The following is an 18,312-nucleotide window of genomic DNA, read 5'->3' on the forward strand; positions in this document are numbered from 1 at the left end:
GGTGCTGTGGGTGCGGCGAGCAGATCGTCAGGCAATGGCGGGGCAAGAAGAGAGATCTACCCCGTCTTAGATGCTCGCTTGGTCTAGTCGGACGGTGAAGATATAGAGAGAATGACAGTATCTTCACGCATGCACCGCTAGCGACCCCAAGCCAAAAGTCGAAGTTTCGGCCGGAGTTCAAGCTGTGGTCGCACGAGCACAACAGCACGATAAATGAGCGACAGGAGAAAACAGCGCCAATCACTCCCTTATGGGGCGCTCATATTCACGGACCGCCCGTGCAGCGTTTTTCGCGTCGGCCGCAAACTCGCAGGGCTACGTTACCTTATCCGTGCTTATTTCGAACCTTCCGTCGAGGCTTCCATGTGGCCACATGAAAGGGCGCCCCGGTGGAGAGGGTCCCGCGGTCCACCTTCAGAAGATGGGACGGCAGGACAGCGGCTTGTGAAGGTGGAGTGGTGCTGAGATTGTGAGTAGCCCTGCTTCCGGGCCACTCGGATGACAGGGAATAGCGGATGGGGCGGGAGGGATGGCAGTTTTCAGCGGTTTTGTAAATTTGCCGAGCCGGGATCGATCGCGCCTGACGCTGGTCGACACAACCAACCTGCCAGATGATTTTCCTGGTGGGGTAAACTCTGTTGCAACTGCCGTGGAACAGCCTGGTTGGACCTGCATGCCCAGATCTTGCTTGCGGCGGGAGCACCCAGCTTGAGAATTGCCTCTGTCCGAGAATGTGGCCCGCTAGAAATAGCCTTTTGCATTCCGGGGTGTTACACGGCCGGAGAATACTTGCCATCCCCTGCCCTACTGCTGTCAAGGAACGGGGACAGGATGACAACGTCCGTAACGTCAACCAGTGGGAACGAATAGGTAACTACCTGGCTCGGGACCCAGCCTCGAACCAGGGCGAACAGAACCAACATACCTTACCTGCGGGTTCGAGGCTAATTACAGTCACGCAAATGGACTGGAAAGTTTCATTTGTCTTACTCAGATTCAATGCTATGGATGATAACAAAAAAAAAAAAAAAAAAAAAAAAGACAGTTCAGCAAATAAAATAAAAGTACGCGGCGACACCTTTGCGACAGATCCCTAGGCCGTGCCCAAGGCCAAGCTCAGAGGACAAACTTCCCGGTCGCGTCAGGATACCTATTTCGAGAGAGCTCGGTCTGACGGTCGGTCATGCCTAATGGTCTCAATCTATGCTCTTATTGTACCAACCCTAACCCAGTAACCATCGCTCACATCCCCACATCAACGCACGACAGCACCAGTTAGGTAGTGGCGACACAGTTCACCACCATCACCATCAATAGATAGCCTCAAACCATCACGCTGAAACTTCAAAACCTCACCGTTATTTTAAACGACCAATTTCCAATTCATCTCATCAACTGGTGCTTAACCACGGCATCCAACTGTTTTTACCCTTAAGTTCCCTGCCGGCCATGAGCTGAAACTGCCACCATGTTTGTATTTCCCGATGCCTATTTGAGGGAGACATTAATCTAATTAGAGTAAATACCGCTAGGACTGTCTTCGCTCTCATTATCATCAACAAGGCAGGTGGCCTGATCTACAACCGGTCTTTTCACGAAGGTGGCCTGAATACGCTCAGCACCAACGACTACCTGGTTTTAGCAGGCACCTTTCACGGGTATGAGACAGGCAACCCCCAACCGACCCCTTTTCTCTCAACCCAAACCACATACTCACCAACCCCCACAGCGTCCACGCCATCACAGCACGGCTCAACCCACTCAAAGCAGTCAACAACCGCACCTCCACCTCATCCGGCGGCGGCGCCCCCTTCACGCGGCCGGACCCGCCGTCGGGCTTGGAAGTGCTGGAGACGGAGAACTTCCGGATGCAGTGCTTCACGACGATGACGGGGATCAAGTTCCTGCTCTTCACAGACACGACACAAGTCAACGTCGATAGGACGATCCAGCGCGTGTACGAGATGTACACCGACTACGTCCTGAAGAACCCCTTCTACCAGCTCGAGATGCCCGTGCGCTGCGACATGTTTGACCGCAAGCTGGGGTCGCATATCCGGGAGATCAATAATAGGTAGAATTTGTATTCGACGGTCGCTGGTTGGGTGAGGGGAGGGAGTAAGGGGTGAGGGGCTAGGGAAGGACGAGCGAGGAAAGTATGGGAGTTATTAGGCGTTTTACGATTATACTTTTTGTGCCGGGAACTAGAGGTAGTAAAGGGCCGCGAGGGGGCCTGTTGTTGATCACAAGCGACGTCTATTTCTACAGATCGGACGGGACTGGAGTCCTAATCCCATAGGGTATACTCCATCCCTCGAGCAACCCTGCGGCTGCTTCTAAGAAGTATCCATCTTATCGTCGTCTTTCTTGCTACCGCCCGGCTGCCCATCCTTGTCCAGCAGCGGCGCCGACTCGCCTTCCTCCTTGACGCTCTCTAAACCGCCCTTGTTGGCCGCCTCGCCCTCCTCGCGCGCCTTCTTCTCCTGCCGCGCCTTCTCCTCTTCCATACTCATGCGCAGCGCCAGCGCCAACTCGGGATCCTGTGTCGGGTCGACGCCGAACGGGAAGTCCTCGCTCGCACCACCGCCGGCTTCGGCACCCGCGCTCGCACCACCGCCGCCACTGGGAGCGGCCTCGCCGAGCATGATGGGGGTCGAGATGAGCTGGTCGCTGAGTAGCTTAGAACTGGGAGGAATGACGACAAGGTGCGACGAGTCGGTCGTGCCCTTGATCTCGCGGTTGAACGCCTCCAACTTCGCCTGGTTCTCCTCGTCCATATCGCCGAACAGGACAAAGTCGACGCTGATGGAGAACTTCTTCATCTTCTTAGCGAGGGTGACTAGCTCACGCTCTCCCTCTTCGATAGGGGAGCAGACGAAAACGACGATGCGCGCCCGTTGGGACTTGTTCTGCCGGTGTTTGAGTGCGAGCTGGCGGGGTCATAGGTTAGCCTACAAACGAGTCGTAGCGTGCATTTCGTGACGCATCAACTTACGCTAGCTATTTGGATACCAGTAGAGACATGGGCGTGGCCCCGAATCTTCTTCTTGGTTTGATGCAAACCCTCGAGGATCTTGCCCTGGTCCGTCGTGAGCGTCGCCAACACCTCCGGGCCCTTGCCACCCATGCTCATCAAGCCGACCGAAGACTCTGGGTTGCCCTGCACAACATTCTGAAAGATGATATTAACAGCATCGCTCTGTGCGTCGTATCGGGTCGCTGGGTAGTCGCCGTTCCTGCTGCTCTCGCTGTTGTCCACCACGATCATTACCGCCTCGAGGACCATCTTGGCGAACTGTTATCGGCGAACAAATAACCGGCTTTGAATATGTTTCTCGTAGTCGTTGCCTCGCTACGTTCGCTAAATGGGCGATGGGATCGTCGTAGGTTGGGAGTGTTGGTGGTTGCCGTTGGAGGTTGGATGATGTAGCACAGCAAACAACTGAGCTTGGCTGCGTAAGGCGGTTCAGCCTGGAGGCCCAGAGCTTGGCTAACAGCCTGACACCCGATCGAGCAGCCTCGCACTGTGCCGCGATCCAAGGCTGGCCGGAAGGACCCACATTAACAACCCCCCTTGTCTTCGCTCAAACTGGTGGCCCCGCCAGCCTCTGTCGGTTTGTTTACTTTCGGAGACGCGGACCACTCACGTCGCTCAGCGCGCAACTCCTTTCCCACAATTCATTCTTGTCTTTGCACTTCCACCCCCCGAATCCGACATATCGATCTCAACAAGGAAATTCCAGTTCTGGAAAGAAGACAATCATTTGACCAATCCCCCCCCGTCATAATTGTCTTCGCGACATACACAACACCATGCAACCTCTCGGCGGCACCAGAAAGCGCAAGTCAGACCAGTTAGAGATAACTGGCGACAATCAGTTCGCGGTCGATATGGCGAGCCAGAAAGTCCCGACAAAGGAGGGCAGTTCCCACCCAAATGAAAGCCCAGCCAAGAGGCAGCGAGTCGGGATTACACTTGCACAAAAGCAAGCACTCATCGACAACCTCCACCTTGAGAGTATGTACTTGGCCATCGCAGGGAAACGCGGAGCGCGACGCTAACAATTTCGACAGTCACCGAGCGCGCGCGCAAGCTCCGGGCCAACTACAACATACACGCGCAAAGTCTCCGTACGCGGATAGAAATTCGCGTCAATCGCATTCCCTTGTCCCTGCGCAAGCTCACAATGGGAGAACTGCTAGAGAGGTACTCGAAAGAGCCGCAGCAAAGGCATGCTGCGAACACGGGAAGTGTCCGTGGCCCTCCTGTTCCCGCCAAAGATGTGCCATCTCGGCCGCCGACAAGAGGAGCGATGACGGCGCATCCGGTTAAAAGGCGAAGGTATGTTGGGCTGCCTTTTCAATGGTTTGGTTCGTTATGCTGACAATCCCAACAGCCATGAAATCTCCGGTGGAGACAAGGAGAACCAGGTCCAAACCCCCCAAAAGAAGATGCGCGCCCACACCGGAGCCGAAGTCGCGCGCAACCCCACACATGTCCTGTCGCCGACCACCTCAAACTCCAGAGTCGCGCCCCGAACAGTCGCAACACCAGCTAGGTCAGGCATAGCGCGCCCGGCCCCGACCCCAGGCAGAGCAGTCGCAGCAACCAACATCCTCAACAAGATGGTTGAAGGAGCCCGGTCAACCACACGTCCCCCCACAACGGCAGCATCATCATCCCCGCGCAAAACACTAACCGGAACCGGCACAACATCATCATCAGCCTCAGCATCCACCGCAGCCGCCGCCGCCGCCGCCGCCCGGCGCAAACGCGGCGCGACGGTCTCCACAGCCGGCAACCCCCCCTCGTCCGCATCGAGGCCCGCCACGCGGACGGCTCGCAGGGCTAGTGGCGCCAGCGAGACCAGCGAGGACAGCACCTCGACAACAATAATCCGGAAGCGGCCCATGACGGCGCCGCCGGGAGCCCAGCCGAAACCCCCTCCCTCCTCGCAACAACAGTCGCAGCAGGCTGCGTCGGGGAGGCGGACGGTTATGGGGTCGATTAAGAAGAGTGTGAATGGGGGTGGTGCGGCGAGGAAAGTACCTGCTGGGAAGGCCACAGCGGCGGCAGGGAGTGGTGGGACGTCTTCGGCGAGTGGGGCGAGGGTGTTGAGGAAGAGGGCTTGATTTCTGGGGGGACTCAAAAGAGGGTCCTGTTTGTTATTGCTTGTTTCTCTGGATTGTATAGCATAGGTTTGTCTTCTGGTGTTCATAGTGGCGTTGAGGGCATGGACGGGGAACCGGCATTCGGGATGTACTTCTGGAGTTTGCGCGGGATCACGGTTAGGATACTAAGCGCCATCATTCTGGGGAGTCGGGAGGACTGTATGTTTATTGTACCCCAATGGATTCACATGTCCATGGGCCACCCCCAAAGATTCTGCGAAATGCTCCAAACTGCCCGCTATCATCCGTCTAACTCTTCTAACCAGCAGACGCCTTCTTCTTCTTGTCCTCCACTAACTCGATATTGTCCTCGGGGATATCCTTGTACTTTTCCAACAAGAACTCCTCAATCTCCCCGCTCACATCGCCCTGCACCACGATCTCTTCCCCGCCGCTCGGCACCTTGGTCACGGACGCGCCCGTAGCAAATTTCTTGCCAAAGTCCTTGGCCACCTGCTCATCACAAACCCGTTAACAATCTCTCTCCCCACTCCTCCCCAACATAACACACCAAACACCAAAAAACCAACGGCAGGGATGAAAAAGAAAAGACGAACCTTCTTCAGCTCCAACCCGAACGCCTCCAGCCCCGTGACCGACGTCACGAACTTGCGCTTGTTGCGCTCGATGCGCTTGATGGTCACCACGCTCTTGGCCAGCTTGTCGGCGTGCTTCTGCTCGGCGGCCTCTGCCTTGGCCGCCTTCTTGGCCGCGTCCTTGGCTGCGCGCTCCTGCGCGGCCAGGGAGAGGGAGGCGGTGGCTGCTTCGAGGGCTTCTGTTGCAAGGGGAGGGGGGTTAGTGGGTGGTGGTGTGGTTTGGGGGGGGGGGGGGGGGGGGGTGAGGGTGAGAGTGACAAGGGGTGGGGGGGAGACGCACCAGGAGACCATATCCTTGCATAGAGATCGGGGTGTTTTTTTTCTAGCCATTCTTGACACTTCTTGGTGGTGCCACCGTATTCGCAGTACTGGGGTCTGGTATTAGAGTTGGGGTCCGTAGGTAACAGGGAGCAGCGTGGTTCGAGACGGGGGGTGTCGAGTCAAGGTGTTCATACCTCCGGTGGCAGTGTGCATACTAGCGAGGTGGACGTTAGCTTTCTGGCTAGCTTATAAGAAGGGATAGAACCCAATCTCAGGGGGTTGACCCAGCGGTTCGAGGGGTGATGTCACACGAGCAACCGAAAAGTGCTTGGATGGAGGGGTAGCAACTTACCACCACAGTAAATAATCTCGCGGCCGACCGGCGTGGGCTCAGCCATGCCTAGGTAAATATCAAGCTTACTCCTCCTAAAGTTTGAAATATGCAAGGGTGGCAGCTTCTGGCGGCTGCTTTTGTTGTCTTCGTCGCGGGTCAGTTATCGTCGTGTCGCGCCGAGATGCTGCGGTGCCCCTCCTTGGAATTGATTGCGGGGTTCCTCTTGCTGGCTGGACTGCTTTGCTTGATGGCGGGGCACCAAGGGCAGCGGCAGGCAAAGCAAAGCCCGGAGCTCTCAGAAGGATTCAACCAATCAACAATCGACAAAGTCGTCAAGCGGGTCCATCTCCCGCCATCTCTCTCAGCGTTTCGAAGCTGCAAGAGCGGCAACCGAGCGCTTCCACTCGTCCTCTGTATCGACCACTTTGCTCTTCGCCGTGCTAGTCGCGTCTCCATCTTGACACACCGCGACCACGACAGCCGCCGTCACACAGATCACGAGGACTATTGCTGGAACGTAATTTCCGCTTCTTCCATCCCCTTAATCAACCCCGGTCCCATCATGCAGTCGAGACCAAGACAACTGGAAATGCGCTTCTTCTAACTTTGTCTATGGAGACACGCTTGACGTGGCATCAGTCTTCTTTTCTTAGCATGTAGCAGCAAGGTGCTGCTAAATGAAGCTGCGGTCAGCAAACGAAACGATCTGCCGGATAGTAGCGACAGCTCACGTTGATGCGACATTGATTGAACCAGGACAGGTGTGAGGTCAACCATCTACCCGGGATGGGGCAACCCGTAGGATCCGCGATGCGATCGGAGGGCACGAGAGCTGTTCCCTTTCCAGACTCAGTCCTTGTTGCGACCGTGTGGGTGTGAACGTGGACACTAATTCACTTCGGCGACCAGAAATGGAAGTGGCACGGTATCGACAATCCGGATATGGATGAATGCCATGGCATGGCAACCCAGGTCAGCTAGAGGCGCGGCTGCAGCAACGGATCGAGTCGAGGATCGACTCAAAGGAGTGTTCCCCAGCCAGGGACAGGGACTTGGTTCGCTCCACGCTGCATCACCAGCCTCTCCCGGCCCGGGATCGAAGCTACTGTGGATTTCGTGCATTTCCTGGTTCCTGCTCCACCCGAACATCGTCGCTTCTTGTTTGCAAGTTTGCTATCCAGCATCCCGGGGACTGATAGGGAAGTGTGTGTGGTTCGTCCTCCTCGACGACGAGCCGGGTCCAATCGATGGCGGCAACCGCCCGTGTAAGCGCCGACTCAACCTCCTGCGTTACACCGGCCATTTTCATTGGCCATCACCATCGACAGTGCCACACCTCTTTACCTCCATCAGGAACTCGATTGGCGCGCGCCATGCCTTCGCATACCTTTTATCGAGTCGCAGCCAAGATGTCGTCGAGCTTTGAGTCACCGTTGATTCGCCAGCGGCCGCAGACTCGCCGTAATGGTGCTGCCCAACTCATCCTAGTGCCCCCCCTCTGAGCGGCCATCGCTGCAGACTACCCGCCACCAGGCAAGCACCCATCCGAATCGTTGAGCGCTATTCCTCGTCTGGCGTCCCATCTGCGCTTCGTAGGATACCAGTCACACCATGTGCTGCCCGTCCTGTCCCCAGGAGCGGCGGCATCTAGGCGGGAATCAGGGTTTGGCCGCTCATTAGGCGCTCAGGTGGATATCAGCTGGATTCTGACTCTTCGTCCTCTCCTCCATATTATATTCCGTTCCAGTCACCTGTCAAGACCCGGATCGGCTCCCTCTACATTCTCTTCTTCTGCCTTCTGCACACTTACAAAAATAGTGCTTCGTTGACCGAAGCCGGTCCTGTCCCTCCCCTTACCCACCCCTTCTTAATTACCGTTACATTTTCGGGCGCAGGACGTCTTCCTATCTTACTGCAGCACCTATTTCCATGCCTGTGTGACGCCATTTCTTACTATATTGATCCTTTCCGACAATAAACAATCATGTCCGACCAGGTATTGCTACCAAGAACCACGTTCCGGCCGCCCTCCCCGCTGGGTCGGAAGAGGCCGGCTCGGACACTTAATCCTATAATGGAGGAGCCCGAACAGACAAGAGATTCGTTCATCGAACGGAGGAGAAACAGGCGGTCCATCGATAAGATCGAGCAGTGGCTTTCACCCATGAGCGACCACTTTCCCACACCCAGAGGACAGCACTTTCTCGCCGCCCCGGTCTTCACCACAAGCTCATCCTGCGCGTCGAGCGACGCCGAGCCCGAGCCCGAGCTCGATAACGACGACGCTAGCTCGCAGGCTTCCTCGTCAAACCCGTCCCTTCAGTGGAACAACACCAACAACCGAGACAGCATAATGACCGACGTAACCGAGTTTGACGACCTTTACGATGTTTCCGATGACGAAATCACACGAAAGCAACGTCTCCAAGCAAGCGGTATCGGCCGTCAACGAAGCTCCCGGAGCCTCAGGAGGACATCCCGGGCCTCGATGGAGAGGCGGAGGTCGCTGGCCCCCCTGGTGATTCCTGAGGAGGAGACCGCCACAGCAGCCAAGAAGCTGATGTCACCAATCCCGCCAACCCCGCCATCCACAGTGGTCATGTCACCCGCTCTCAAGACCTTCATGGAACTGCGCCAGTCCCAAGATATCCCGCGCGTCTCAGCACCCCCCTCTCTCGACGGGAGCATTGGTTCGGAGGAGATGGCTCAGATGTCCGCCCCTCCGACCCCGCTAATTGGAGCCCGGGATAACGAGGACGAAGAGTGGTCAGGGGTACGTCTCCAGCCAGGCGCTCTCGAGACCCTCCAGGCCCTCTCCGGCAGCGACTCCGAGTATGAGGACGAGCCAACCCAGGTCATCGAGGTACCGCAGGAGATGACGCAGTCCCGCCAGCGACTTCCCCGGCTCGTCACCGGCGCTGGTGTAACTAGGGCTCCGTCCCACCGACACTCGTTAGCCGACCTGACAAGGCTTGATATCCCGTCACCTGGCGGGTTTTTCTCAGATCTTTCCTCTGCCAGCCGCCGCACGTGGAACAACAGCCAACCGGAGGAAGCCAACCCGCCTACTTCGACAACCGCTGAGAACTTTTACAAGATTCCTTGGGGCCGAACTACGGATAAGGTCCCGCCGCCGCCACCACGCCCCCTTCACCTCGACGATCTGCCGTCCGCTATTGTCGAGCGTGTCATCGAGTTTCCCGCAAACGAGTACACCGGAGACCTCCCAACTGCTATCCGGGTGGAGGAAACTCCGGTGCCCATCACCGCCCGTCGAGTCCCGCCCACTCCGAAGCAACCTGAAGCTCCGGCATCCGAGACGGCAGTCGAGGAGCCCTTGTCCCCGGTCGATGTGAATGAAATTATTGCCGAGTATGACACCGAGTACATCACAAAACAGGAGGAGAACGCCATCTCACACATCAACCGCACTCAGATGTGGTTGGCTGCGCAGCGATCCTATCTCCAAGGTGTAGTAGGTTTCTCGGAGGAAAACGAAGCTTCCGAGGACTCTGAACATGAATCCGAGCCGGAAGATAAGCTCGAAGTGCCATCCGTGGTCGCCTCTCCCGAGATCGAGCAGACCGAACCCAAGAAGAAGGCCGTCCGTTTCTCCGAGGTTGTCGTCAAGCAGGACATCCCTTGCAACCTGCCGTCGAAGCTCGTGCGCCAGGAGTCCTCCTATTACCGCGCCTTCACCGACTACACTGTGAGGGCCTGCGCCTCGGATGTCTTCATCCATCGCCAACCGCGCTTCGAGGCCCTCCAAGCCCAGCGCGTCTGCCTCAGGGATGCCCACCGCAACCAGCTCCTCGGGAAGTTCCAGCTCTCGGTGGTTCCCCAGTCGGCTAAGAAGCGCATGAGCACCAACGTCGTCCGTGGTGACGATGTCGTCCACGACGACCCGGAGAAGCTCCGCGCTGACAAGGAAACCGAGGCCCTCTCACAGATGCACCTCGCCACTTGGCAGGTCGCTGCCACCAAACTGCTCAACGGCGGCCGCCTCATCTCCGCCCCCGTGGGCAAGTGCCTCGCCCGTCAAAGCTACATGGCCGTTACCCCTGACGGCCTCAGCCGCGACCGCGCTCGCATCCTCGATCTCGGCGGACAGGGTGCCTGCGATTGGGCGTGGCATGCCGCGCTACAGTACCCCAACACCAAGATCTACACGGTCACCACCAAGTCCATCCGCCAGCTGAGCAACAGCAACATCCGCGGCCCACCCAACCACCGCCAAGTCGCCGTGACCACTCTCTCCAAGCTCCCCTTCGACGACGATCAGTTCGATCTCATCTCGGCACGGGAACTGCACGCCGTCCTCAAGATCTCGGGTGAGAACGGCGCCGACGAGTGGGACGCCTGCCTGCGCGAGTGCATGCGCGTGCTCAAGCCCGGCGGCTACATCGAGTTCGGCCTCCTCGACGCCGACATCGTCAACGCGGGGCCGCTCGGCAACGCAAAGGCCGTCGAGTTCAGCTTCGCCCTGCAGACACTAGGCTACGACCCCAACCCCACGCGCTCCTTCCTCGGCCGCCTCGCCTCCGCGGGCTTCGACGAGGTCCGCCGCGCCTGGGTATGCCTGCCTGTCGGACCCAAGCGGCCCCCGCGCCCCGTCGCCGCCCCCGCCACCACCACCACCTCCACCCGCGACTCGACCTCGGGCGCGTCCGTGCGCGTGCACCAGCTCGAGGCCATGGTGACGGGCTCGGCCGAGCACGCCGCGGCCGTGACCGGCGTGGCCGCCGGCTGGAGCTGGGAGCGCTGGCTGCTGCGCGCCGAGACGGAGAAGGCCGCCGGCGAGCTGCGCCTCGCCGACACCGTCACCCCCGGCAAGGCCATGCACGAGGCCGGCAAGATGATTGCTGATGTGCACGCCGTCGTCGAGGAGGGCCGCATGATCGGGTCTTGCTTCCGCACCCTGCGTGGTTATGCGCGTAAGCCGAGGTCACCGGTTGTTGCGCCTGCTCGGCCGGTCGTGCCGGACGTGCCGGCTATGCCGCCGATGGCGGATGTGGAGGGGCTGGATCGCAGCGGGTCGATTCGTATCTTTTTGGATACGGAGTCTTTGATGGGTTAGTTAACTGACGGGTGCGGGTGCGGGTGTGGGTGGGTGTGGTGTGTTTTGTACGTGGGCGGGCATAATAGGGGGTGTCGGCCGGTTGGCTTCTTTTTCTCTTCTTCTGTCGCGAGTAACAACCCTTTCGGACTGGTGTTTTTCTTTTGTTTGTGAAGTGTATATGTAGCTGCCACATAAATCGTTGTCATGGCATGGCCATCTGGATACCTGGAGGCAATACAGGCTGATACCCATTACCTACTGTCTTATCTACTTGCTTTTCTGTGAAACTACATCTCTACAAGTGTGATGTTGGTGACGTGCAAATCTTCTTCCCCTACGATGTGATACATAATATCGTTTCCAAGTTCATGTGTGGGATGGGTATAGTCATGTCAACTTTCAATTCTTTCCAATCCCCCCTTCTCTTACCCCCCTTTGCAACGATTGTCCCATACCCTACCCAGGTAGTAGTTCCCTCTTTCCTCCCGCTAAGCGCAAGTGATTGCGCAATACAAGTGAATCCGTCAAATCAGTCTAGGTGAACATTCGCTCGCTTCTTTCTGCCCGCTCGCTTGCTCCAAAAGTAGACGCTTAAAAGCCCGCCCTCCCAAGGTTCCGAACCAGACAGACGCTCGCTCTTCATGTCGCTTGCTTGCTTTCCTCGCATCGGCCACACACATCAAGTGTGCTAGCGCCGCGATATGCATTCCCCTGTCCATACCAGACCATACTATGAAGCCCAGCAACTAGGATAATGCTCTCGCAAACGAAAACAAAATTGTATAAGAAAAAAATGAGCAAAGTTAAACTAAATAAAAATAAGGCAGCACACGCGCGCATGCTATGTACGCGCGGGCTGAACGAACGTAAGGTAAAAAGAGTATGTACAATCCACGAAAGAAAATAAAGAGAATCAAAATCAACCCAACTGGCTATGGACGTGACTTCCGCCGGCCAGGTCGCGTCACTGCGAATCCGTATCCATGGCGTCCGGCGCCGGCGACCCGAGCGTCACCTCCGGGCGTAGCATCTGGTGTTTCGCTTCGATCGCTCCATGGCTTAGCGGCGGCTGGTCCGATTGCTGTGACTGGTTCGTGCTGGCGCCGGCGCTACTGGATCTTTCGATCTCCATCGCCTCCTCGTCTTGGCCAGGAGGGGCGGCAGCTAGTATTGCGACCTGAATTTCGCTTTTCGGTTCGGGTTCGGAGACACGCTCGCTATGTGTTCGTTCTGCTTGCGGTTGGGGAAAAGAGAAAGGCGGAGTTTGGGACGGGGTTTGGGATGGGGGTTGCGGTTCGAATCGCCGCTCCACTGGTTGTTGCTGATCTTGGTCGACTTGCATGGGGTCTTTATCCCCCACAAAAGATGCCCTATTGCGTATACGGTGCTCGTCACCACTGGCCGCGCGGTCAATAGCATTGGCGTGTTCCATGCTTGTGTCTCGATGGTCGGCCCGCGGGTGTGTGGGCTCTCGGGAACGCGGTGCTTCCATATCCATGTCGAGTTCTTTACCTTTTTCGGTGCTCGCCGTCGTTGGAGTCCTCGTCACGGAATCCTTCCTCGTGATGGCACTGCCACCCCCGCTGCCGGCCGTCCTGGGCGTCGATGGAACGATAACATTCAGCACGCAGTCATCGAGATGCTCGTAGAACTCCTGGGCGGTCCCGAATTGGCTTTGGCAGATGTTGCACTTGGCGCCGACCCCTCCGACTCGTCCAGGGCCTGCGGGCAGGATCATCTTTCTGCTGTTGGGTGGCGTCTGTTCGACATTATGCACCGCCGTCAAGTGCCGCTTGAACACGTCGGCGCGGTTAAACGCTTTCTCATAGGCAGTTCCGGCTCCCGGGCAGAACGGACACACCATCGTGCCTTTGTAGTGCGTCAGCGCATGCCGATTCTTGTCGTATTTGCGCGCAAATCCCTTAATGTGGTACTCGCAAGTCTCGATAGGGCATTTCTCCGGCCGCTCTTCCATGTGCGTCAGCATGTGGGCCGCGAGGTCTTTGAAGACGCGACCGCACTCGGGATGCGGGCAGCGACTGCGAATGGACGAGGATGAGGAGCTCGATGTATGCGGCGGATCGTCGCTCTTCAGCGTTGGCGTGGGTGCCAAGAATGCACTCTGCGCACTCTGGATGATGATGGGCGGGGGGCCAACCGGGTTGAGACGGTCAAGAGAAGGTGCTAATAGTGGCGGACCATGTGCCTGTTGAGGTACCGGTGGCGCTGGGGCAAGACGCGGAGCTTCCAAGACGGGTGAGCGCCGGTGCGGCGGGGAGATGAAGTCGTGGACGGTTTTGTAATCCTGTGCTTCGTCGTCCCCGCTGGACCCATCGTCTTGATCTTGCACGTCGATCGACTGCCGCACCTCACGCATCCAGTCCTTCAGGATCGACATGGGTGGCCAGTCACCACTCGCCTTGCCGCCACGGTTGGGGTTGAAGTGGGCACGCCTGAGGTGTGCGGCGGCATTGTAATAGGCACCATAGCGTTTCTGGGTGACACAGGCTTTGCACTTTGCCAGTGGTATCAAGGGGTGAGGCGACCCTGGGGGATCCGGCGGTTGTGTGCACACCCACCTCTTTACCAGGGCGGCGTGCTTCGCATCGTTGTGCCTCCTCAGCTCATGCTCGCCGCGAAACCCCTCTGGGTACTCGTTGCACTTTGTGCAATAAACTCTCCTAAGTGGCGGTCGTTGGTAAGAAGCTCGCATTCTAGGCGTGGCCACTGGTGATGTTAGCACACCGCCGGGCTGCCTCATGAAGGTCGGGCTCTCAGAAACGGTGTGCCGCCTTCCCGGATCCATTGTTTGCGGCGAAGCGAGCATGCGGTCCGGTTCTCCTTTGAAAACGTATACCTCCCGGTCTAGCTGGCCATGGACGGCAGGGGCCCAGCTAGTGACAAGTGGGCGCATGTCAGGGAGGGGTTTCCTGATGGGCTCCTCGCTCGGTTTGGTGATCGGTGGGAGGACAAGAGATCCCTGTCTCGCTGGCGACCGCTGCTTAATAAATCCGTTGTAGTATGCGCCCTCAATTTCCCCGCTCCCAAGAAACATGAGGAAATCCTTCGATGAGGGGATGCCGCGCTCAGCCCAAGCGTTTCTCCCCAAGAACATGCCAACTGAAAGGAGCAACTCGCGATCACCGTGCCCCATCTCCATATCCTGGCCATCCAGAAGCATCGGCGTGGACCAGGCAAAGGCGCTGACGAGCGCCTTGTGGACGGCATGCATGGAAGGGGGGTTGAAACGGAGGTGCGCGGCTCTATCGACTAGGATGGTCTTCACTAGACTGAAGATGCAAAGGGCGAAAAAGCTAGCCAGCCAGTGTTTCGGGTCGTGCGGGTTAGGTTGGGCCATCTGACTGTCGAGGGATTGCAAAAACTGGACCATGCAGTTGTAGAGCACATAGAAGCGCCCATAGGAATCGGCGTCGTCGAATACGACATGGGAAGCTGAGCTGTTTGGTTCGGCATGGATGGCCGGATCGGGTTGCTGGAGGTCGTAAAAGAGCGTTTCGCGGAGAAGCAGTTTGGCGCGGTACAGCACCGGGTACTTGGCGAGTTCGGCGTCTCGGGTCTCGGATAGCACACCTGTTAATTTCAGAAGCTGCCAGAAGCTATACATGGTCTGGTTCATATTCCAACTGGCTGCAAGCACGTTGAGAACCGGCGGCGGCCTGTCGATAGGATCCTTGTGGAAGGCAGCTCGGGTCGGGTTGGATGGCGGTAGGTGAGCAAGGTCCTCGGTCCACCAGAACCCATCGTCGAAATCCAGATGGGTTTTGACCATTCTTGCGATCTCCGGCGGTACGACGAAGGACCTATCCAAGAATTCGTTCATGTTGCGGCGAACAGCCAGCGGGGAAGTCATGGGAGTCTGGGCGTGTCTGGGACCCATCGAAGCCGGCAACATGATATCGGCAAAGGCGGTGAGCGGCCCTCGGAGGCAGTCAAGGGATTTCCAGAAGTCGTTGCCCGGGGAAGTCGTTGGATCGGGGCAGAATCTACAGGGGTCATTGGAATCACACTTGGAGGAGTTAGCCAGAAAATACTGGGCAAATCTGGAATCCCCACTCACTGGTTTCTGGAGGACCCTACAGCGCAAACATGGTCCGTTGTCGCGAAGGAGGCGAAGCTCCTCAATGGACTCCAGCCGAGCCTGCCCCACGCGGCTGCGCTTCAAGGGCGGCAACAGCGGGTCGACCTCAGAGTCAACAGAGCCACGAGGGCCGGCAGGATACTCGGGGACAAAGGAGTAGCTCCTTAGCGATTCCCGGTGATCCCTGCCTTGACTGCCCGTTGCCAAAGGGGCGAGCTGGAAGTTTGCGTTTGGGCGGGGGAGATACAGCGGCGAACTCGTTTGTTTACTGTAATCGGCCCCGTGGTTTCGGCCCGGATGCTCGGTGAACGACAAGGGCGGTGTACCTCCGACCGAGAGACCAGAATCTCTTTTCCGGGGAACGACATGTTCCTTGGAATGTTGGTCCCGGTCGTCCCGATGGGGGTAACCATAAATGTAGTGCATACACCGGTCGTCCCAGCACTTGAACGAGTGACTATTGCGGAAGCCTAGGGGCATGCTGTCTTTCAACCGCAACGCCCGGGCGACGGGGTCGTACTGAGCGAAATTCCTGTCCAGCCAAGCAGCATATCCCTCTGGGGCCTGGTCTCGGTGATAATGATACTTCAGTGCATCGAGGAACCGAGGGTCCTGAAGGTCGATACCTAATAAGCCAGAGCATGAGACGGGGCGAAGCAGCAATAATGGGCGATGGATATTGGGACTTACCTTGGTCAAGGCAAGCCATCTCGATACACTCGCACTGGTACTGCAATGCCCTTGCCTCCTCTATCTCAGACAGGGGAGTGATGTTGCCAGATAATTCTGCAGACAAAGAGGTTAGATCAGGTGGAAGGGGGGGTTGGTGAAAATGAATGATAGGATTAGGAGACAGCTATAGGGTAAGGAAGGCAATGTTCGACTCACGGTTGTCCTCAGCGTATGCGCGCAACACACGAAGCTTGTGGTGTAGCATCTCAAGCTCGAGCTTGACGTTGGGGCCATACTTCTGGGGGAGCAGGGCGGCCAGCCTTGCCTGGATCTCGGCCTGCTGGTCTAGCAATTGCTTGATGGCGGGATCTAGCGCCGGATCGTACTGTTGGTGCGGAGGAATGGGCGCGGCCGGCGGGGCACCGGGGCCGAGAGGTGTGGTCACGGCTGGAGACGGCGCCGTTAATGAATCGCGGTCCGGTCGAACAGATGGGGCCGATATGGGAGGTAGCGACAAGGCCGGCGGCGCAAGGTTTTCGGTGGCCATGGCGGATGTCGTCCGCGCTGTCGGGAAGGCGGAGCGGTGGGGATATCAAGGGTGTTGGCGCACGTACGGTGCAGGCGCAACTGCGGACGGACGCGGGTGTCCACGGGCGGGCAGGGGACGGCGTGGCACGGCACGGCACGGCGACGGCAGCAGAAGCAGCAGCAGCAACAGCAGCAGATCGGCGGCGTTGGTCTCGACCTCAACCTCGATCTAGACCTAGAAAAGCGAGCTCTGAACGCCAGTGCCGGGTAAGCTGGCTGTGCTAGCTTTGGGTAACTCGCGGTGGACGCGGACGTGGCGGCTTACTCGCCCACCAACCAGGCTTCGAAGGGTTTGTTCTTCGCGCATCAACGACAAGGAGGTCCTCGAGCCAGCAGGCACAACATGGTAGTCGGGAACTCAGTACAGATAGCAGTGGTGGGGGTCCAACAGCGCCGAAATGCATCACAATCCCATAGTGCGCGGCTGCGCGGGGCGAATTGGGGCGTGTGTGCTGAGGGAGCTAGCTCAGACGGCCCGGGGATCTGGAGCTGGCGTTGGAGCTGTCCGATGCAGGTGGGCATGAACCCGTGAGATGCGACGGGAGTGCGAGCGGGCAACGACGAGAGAGTCTTTGCGTCGATTTTTTGGGACCGTGAACTGAGCTCCTCACTTTTTGGGGAATTATTTCGACCATCAGAGGGTCAATTGGGGAAGAGTGGGCCGCGGCAGGCCGAAAAGACCTGGACAGCTGCGAACTTGGACCTGGAGAATGGGCGAGGCGGCGGCAGATTACCAAAGCGAGACCCTACCTTCCCACCCGCGGCGTCCAGCCCCAGCCGGGCTCAAGCCGGGGACCAGAAAGCCAAGCCTTCAAGCTCCATTCGGCCACCGCCTGTTCCACATCATGCCTTCCCTCTTCTCCATTCTTTCCTCTTTTCTCCCCAGCTGAGCACTGTCTGAGACTGCTGAGGTGTCCCTTCCCTCCGCCTGGCACTTGCAACCCCGCTTCTTCGCATTACCTCAAAGCCCCTTCCAGGTTTGTGTTCTGTCGCTCTCAGGCTCCCACTGCACCATCGCACCTGTAAAAAACCGCGCGAATCGACCCGCACACTCCGCATGGGGACGGACCGAGGGGACCCTTCTTCGGGCGGCCGGGCAATTGACTGGACGCTCCATCAGCCCCACAGTTCGAGTGAGGCAGAACATGGCGCTTTACCCGGAAAGGCTTAGCCTACTGGTGCTAATCAGCCAGGGTCGAGAAGACCGTTGGAAGGTGCAACGTGAGTCGGCCTGGCGCTGTGACTGATGGAGAGCCAAGGGCGCGACTGGTCAGCCAGCTGCAAACAGGGCGGCCCCCACTTGCTTCCAGGTTGATTCCTCACATCGCCAGCCGTTGAGGTTGAGGTTGAGGTTGAGGTTGAGGTTGATCCAGCTTGCGAACCTGCCCAAAGACGTTCAGTTCTGTTTTTTTTCTCGTCTTTTTTGATGAAACCCGTCGTGGCACTTCTCACCGCGGAGTTAGTGTCGCAAACACGCACATTGCATAACTACCAAATAACTACGCAGCAGCACGCGAGTCGAATGGATAAA

At 57.8% G+C, this 18,312-nt stretch overlaps 6 protein-coding genes across 6 annotated transcripts; 3 read left to right on the forward strand and 3 right to left on the reverse strand.

Annotated features, from left to right (window-relative positions):
- The first annotated feature begins 1,283 nt into the window (after window positions 1-1,283).
- Window positions 1,284-2,183, forward strand: F5144DRAFT_290128 (Sybindin-like protein). Its single transcript, XM_066783806.1, has 3 exons — window positions 1,284-1,470; window positions 1,533-1,658; window positions 1,730-2,183. Coding segments are annotated over exons 1-3 (477 nt in total). The 5' UTR covers window positions 1,284-1,468; the 3' UTR covers window positions 2,079-2,183.
- A 153-nt stretch (window positions 2,184-2,336) lies between these two features.
- F5144DRAFT_493697 (uncharacterized protein) lies at window positions 2,337-3,286 on the reverse strand (the record flags this gene model as incomplete). The annotated part of the gene is made up of 2 exons (XM_066785994.1): window positions 2,337-2,930; window positions 2,996-3,286. The coding sequence occupies 2 exons, from the start codon at window positions 3,284-3,286 to the stop codon at window positions 2,337-2,339; spliced, it is 885 nt and encodes a 294-aa protein (XP_066641364.1).
- A 307-nt stretch (window positions 3,287-3,593) lies between these two features.
- On the forward strand, window positions 3,594-5,318 carry F5144DRAFT_514909 (Borealin N terminal-domain-containing protein). The gene is made up of 3 exons (XM_066786597.1): window positions 3,594-4,018; window positions 4,075-4,342; window positions 4,398-5,318. The coding sequence occupies exons 1-3, from the start codon at window positions 3,814-3,816 to the stop codon at window positions 5,131-5,133; spliced, it is 1,209 nt and encodes a 402-aa protein (XP_066641365.1). The 5' UTR covers window positions 3,594-3,813; the 3' UTR covers window positions 5,134-5,318.
- F5144DRAFT_577408 (translation machinery-associated protein 22) lies at window positions 5,319-6,580 on the reverse strand. Its single transcript, XM_066789205.1, has 5 exons — window positions 6,382-6,580; window positions 6,224-6,243; window positions 6,049-6,136; window positions 5,730-5,947; window positions 5,319-5,625 (listed from the first exon to the last, which is right to left on the reverse strand). The coding sequence occupies exons 1-5, from the start codon at window positions 6,425-6,427 to the stop codon at window positions 5,431-5,433; spliced, it is 567 nt and encodes a 188-aa protein (XP_066641366.1). The 5' UTR covers window positions 6,428-6,580; the 3' UTR covers window positions 5,319-5,430.
- Window positions 6,581-8,286: 1,706 nt separating this feature from the next.
- F5144DRAFT_577443 (uncharacterized protein) lies at window positions 8,287-11,677 on the forward strand. The gene has a single exon (XM_066789206.1). It carries the CDS (start codon window positions 8,348-8,350, stop codon window positions 11,438-11,440), a length of 3,093 nt encoding a protein of 1,030 aa, XP_066641367.1. The 5' UTR covers window positions 8,287-8,347; the 3' UTR covers window positions 11,441-11,677.
- A 586-nt stretch (window positions 11,678-12,263) lies between these two features.
- F5144DRAFT_290098 (uncharacterized protein) lies at window positions 12,264-16,913 on the reverse strand. The gene is made up of 4 exons (XM_066783805.1): window positions 16,410-16,913; window positions 16,212-16,307; window positions 15,501-16,147; window positions 12,264-15,449 (listed from the first exon to the last, which is right to left on the reverse strand). The coding sequence occupies exons 1-4, from the start codon at window positions 16,738-16,740 to the stop codon at window positions 12,387-12,389; spliced, it is 4,137 nt and encodes a 1,378-aa protein (XP_066641368.1). The 5' UTR covers window positions 16,741-16,913; the 3' UTR covers window positions 12,264-12,386.
- Between the last annotated feature and the right edge of the window lie 1,399 nt (window positions 16,914-18,312).

The sequence above is a fragment of the Chaetomium tenue genome (genome assembly GCF_020726465.1).
Source record: "Chaetomium tenue strain MPI-SDFR-AT-0079 chromosome Unknown F5144scaffold_5, whole genome shotgun sequence".
NCBI lineage: Eukaryota > Fungi > Ascomycota > Sordariomycetes > Sordariales > Chaetomiaceae > Chaetomium > Chaetomium tenue.

Excerpts from the sequence above, each read along its gene's own strand:
- F5144DRAFT_290098 (XM_066783805.1), bottom strand. The coding sequence starts at position 16,740 with ATGGCCACCGAAAACCTTGCGCCGCCGGCCTTGTCGCTACCTCCCATA. Across the intron at positions 16,308-16,409 it reads CGCATACGCTGAGGACAACC|AATTATCTGGCAACATCACT; the intron begins GTGAGTCGAACA and ends CTTTGTCTGCAG. Across the intron at positions 16,148-16,211 it reads GATGGCTTGCCTTGACCAAG|GTATCGACCTTCAGGACCCT; the intron begins GTAAGTCCCAAT and ends CTGGCTTATTAG.
- F5144DRAFT_290128 (XM_066783806.1), top strand. Across the intron at positions 1,659-1,729 it reads TTAGCAGGCACCTTTCACGG|CGTCCACGCCATCACAGCAC; the intron begins GTATGAGACAGG and ends CAACCCCCACAG.
- F5144DRAFT_577443 (XM_066789206.1), top strand. The coding sequence starts at position 8,348 with ATGTCCGACCAGGTATTGCTACCAAGAACCACGTTCCGGCCGCCCTCC.
- F5144DRAFT_577408 (XM_066789205.1), bottom strand. The coding sequence starts at position 6,427 with ATGGCTGAGCCCACGCCGGTCGGCCGCGAGATTATTTACTGTGGTG. Across the intron at positions 6,137-6,223 it reads TATGCACACTGCCACCGGAG|TACTGCGAATACGGTGGCAC; the intron begins GTATGAACACCT and ends ACCAGACCCCAG. Across the intron at positions 5,626-5,729 it reads TCGGGTTGGAGCTGAAGAAG|GTGGCCAAGGACTTTGGCAA; the intron begins GTTCGTCTTTTC and ends TGTGATGAGCAG.
- F5144DRAFT_514909 (XM_066786597.1), top strand. The coding sequence starts at position 3,814 with ATGCAACCTCTCGGCGGCACCAGAAAGCGCAAGTCAGACCAGTTAGAG. Across the intron at positions 4,019-4,074 it reads CGACAACCTCCACCTTGAGA|TCACCGAGCGCGCGCGCAAG; the intron begins GTATGTACTTGG and ends CAATTTCGACAG. Across the intron at positions 4,343-4,397 it reads CATCCGGTTAAAAGGCGAAG|CCATGAAATCTCCGGTGGAG; the intron begins GTATGTTGGGCT and ends CAATCCCAACAG.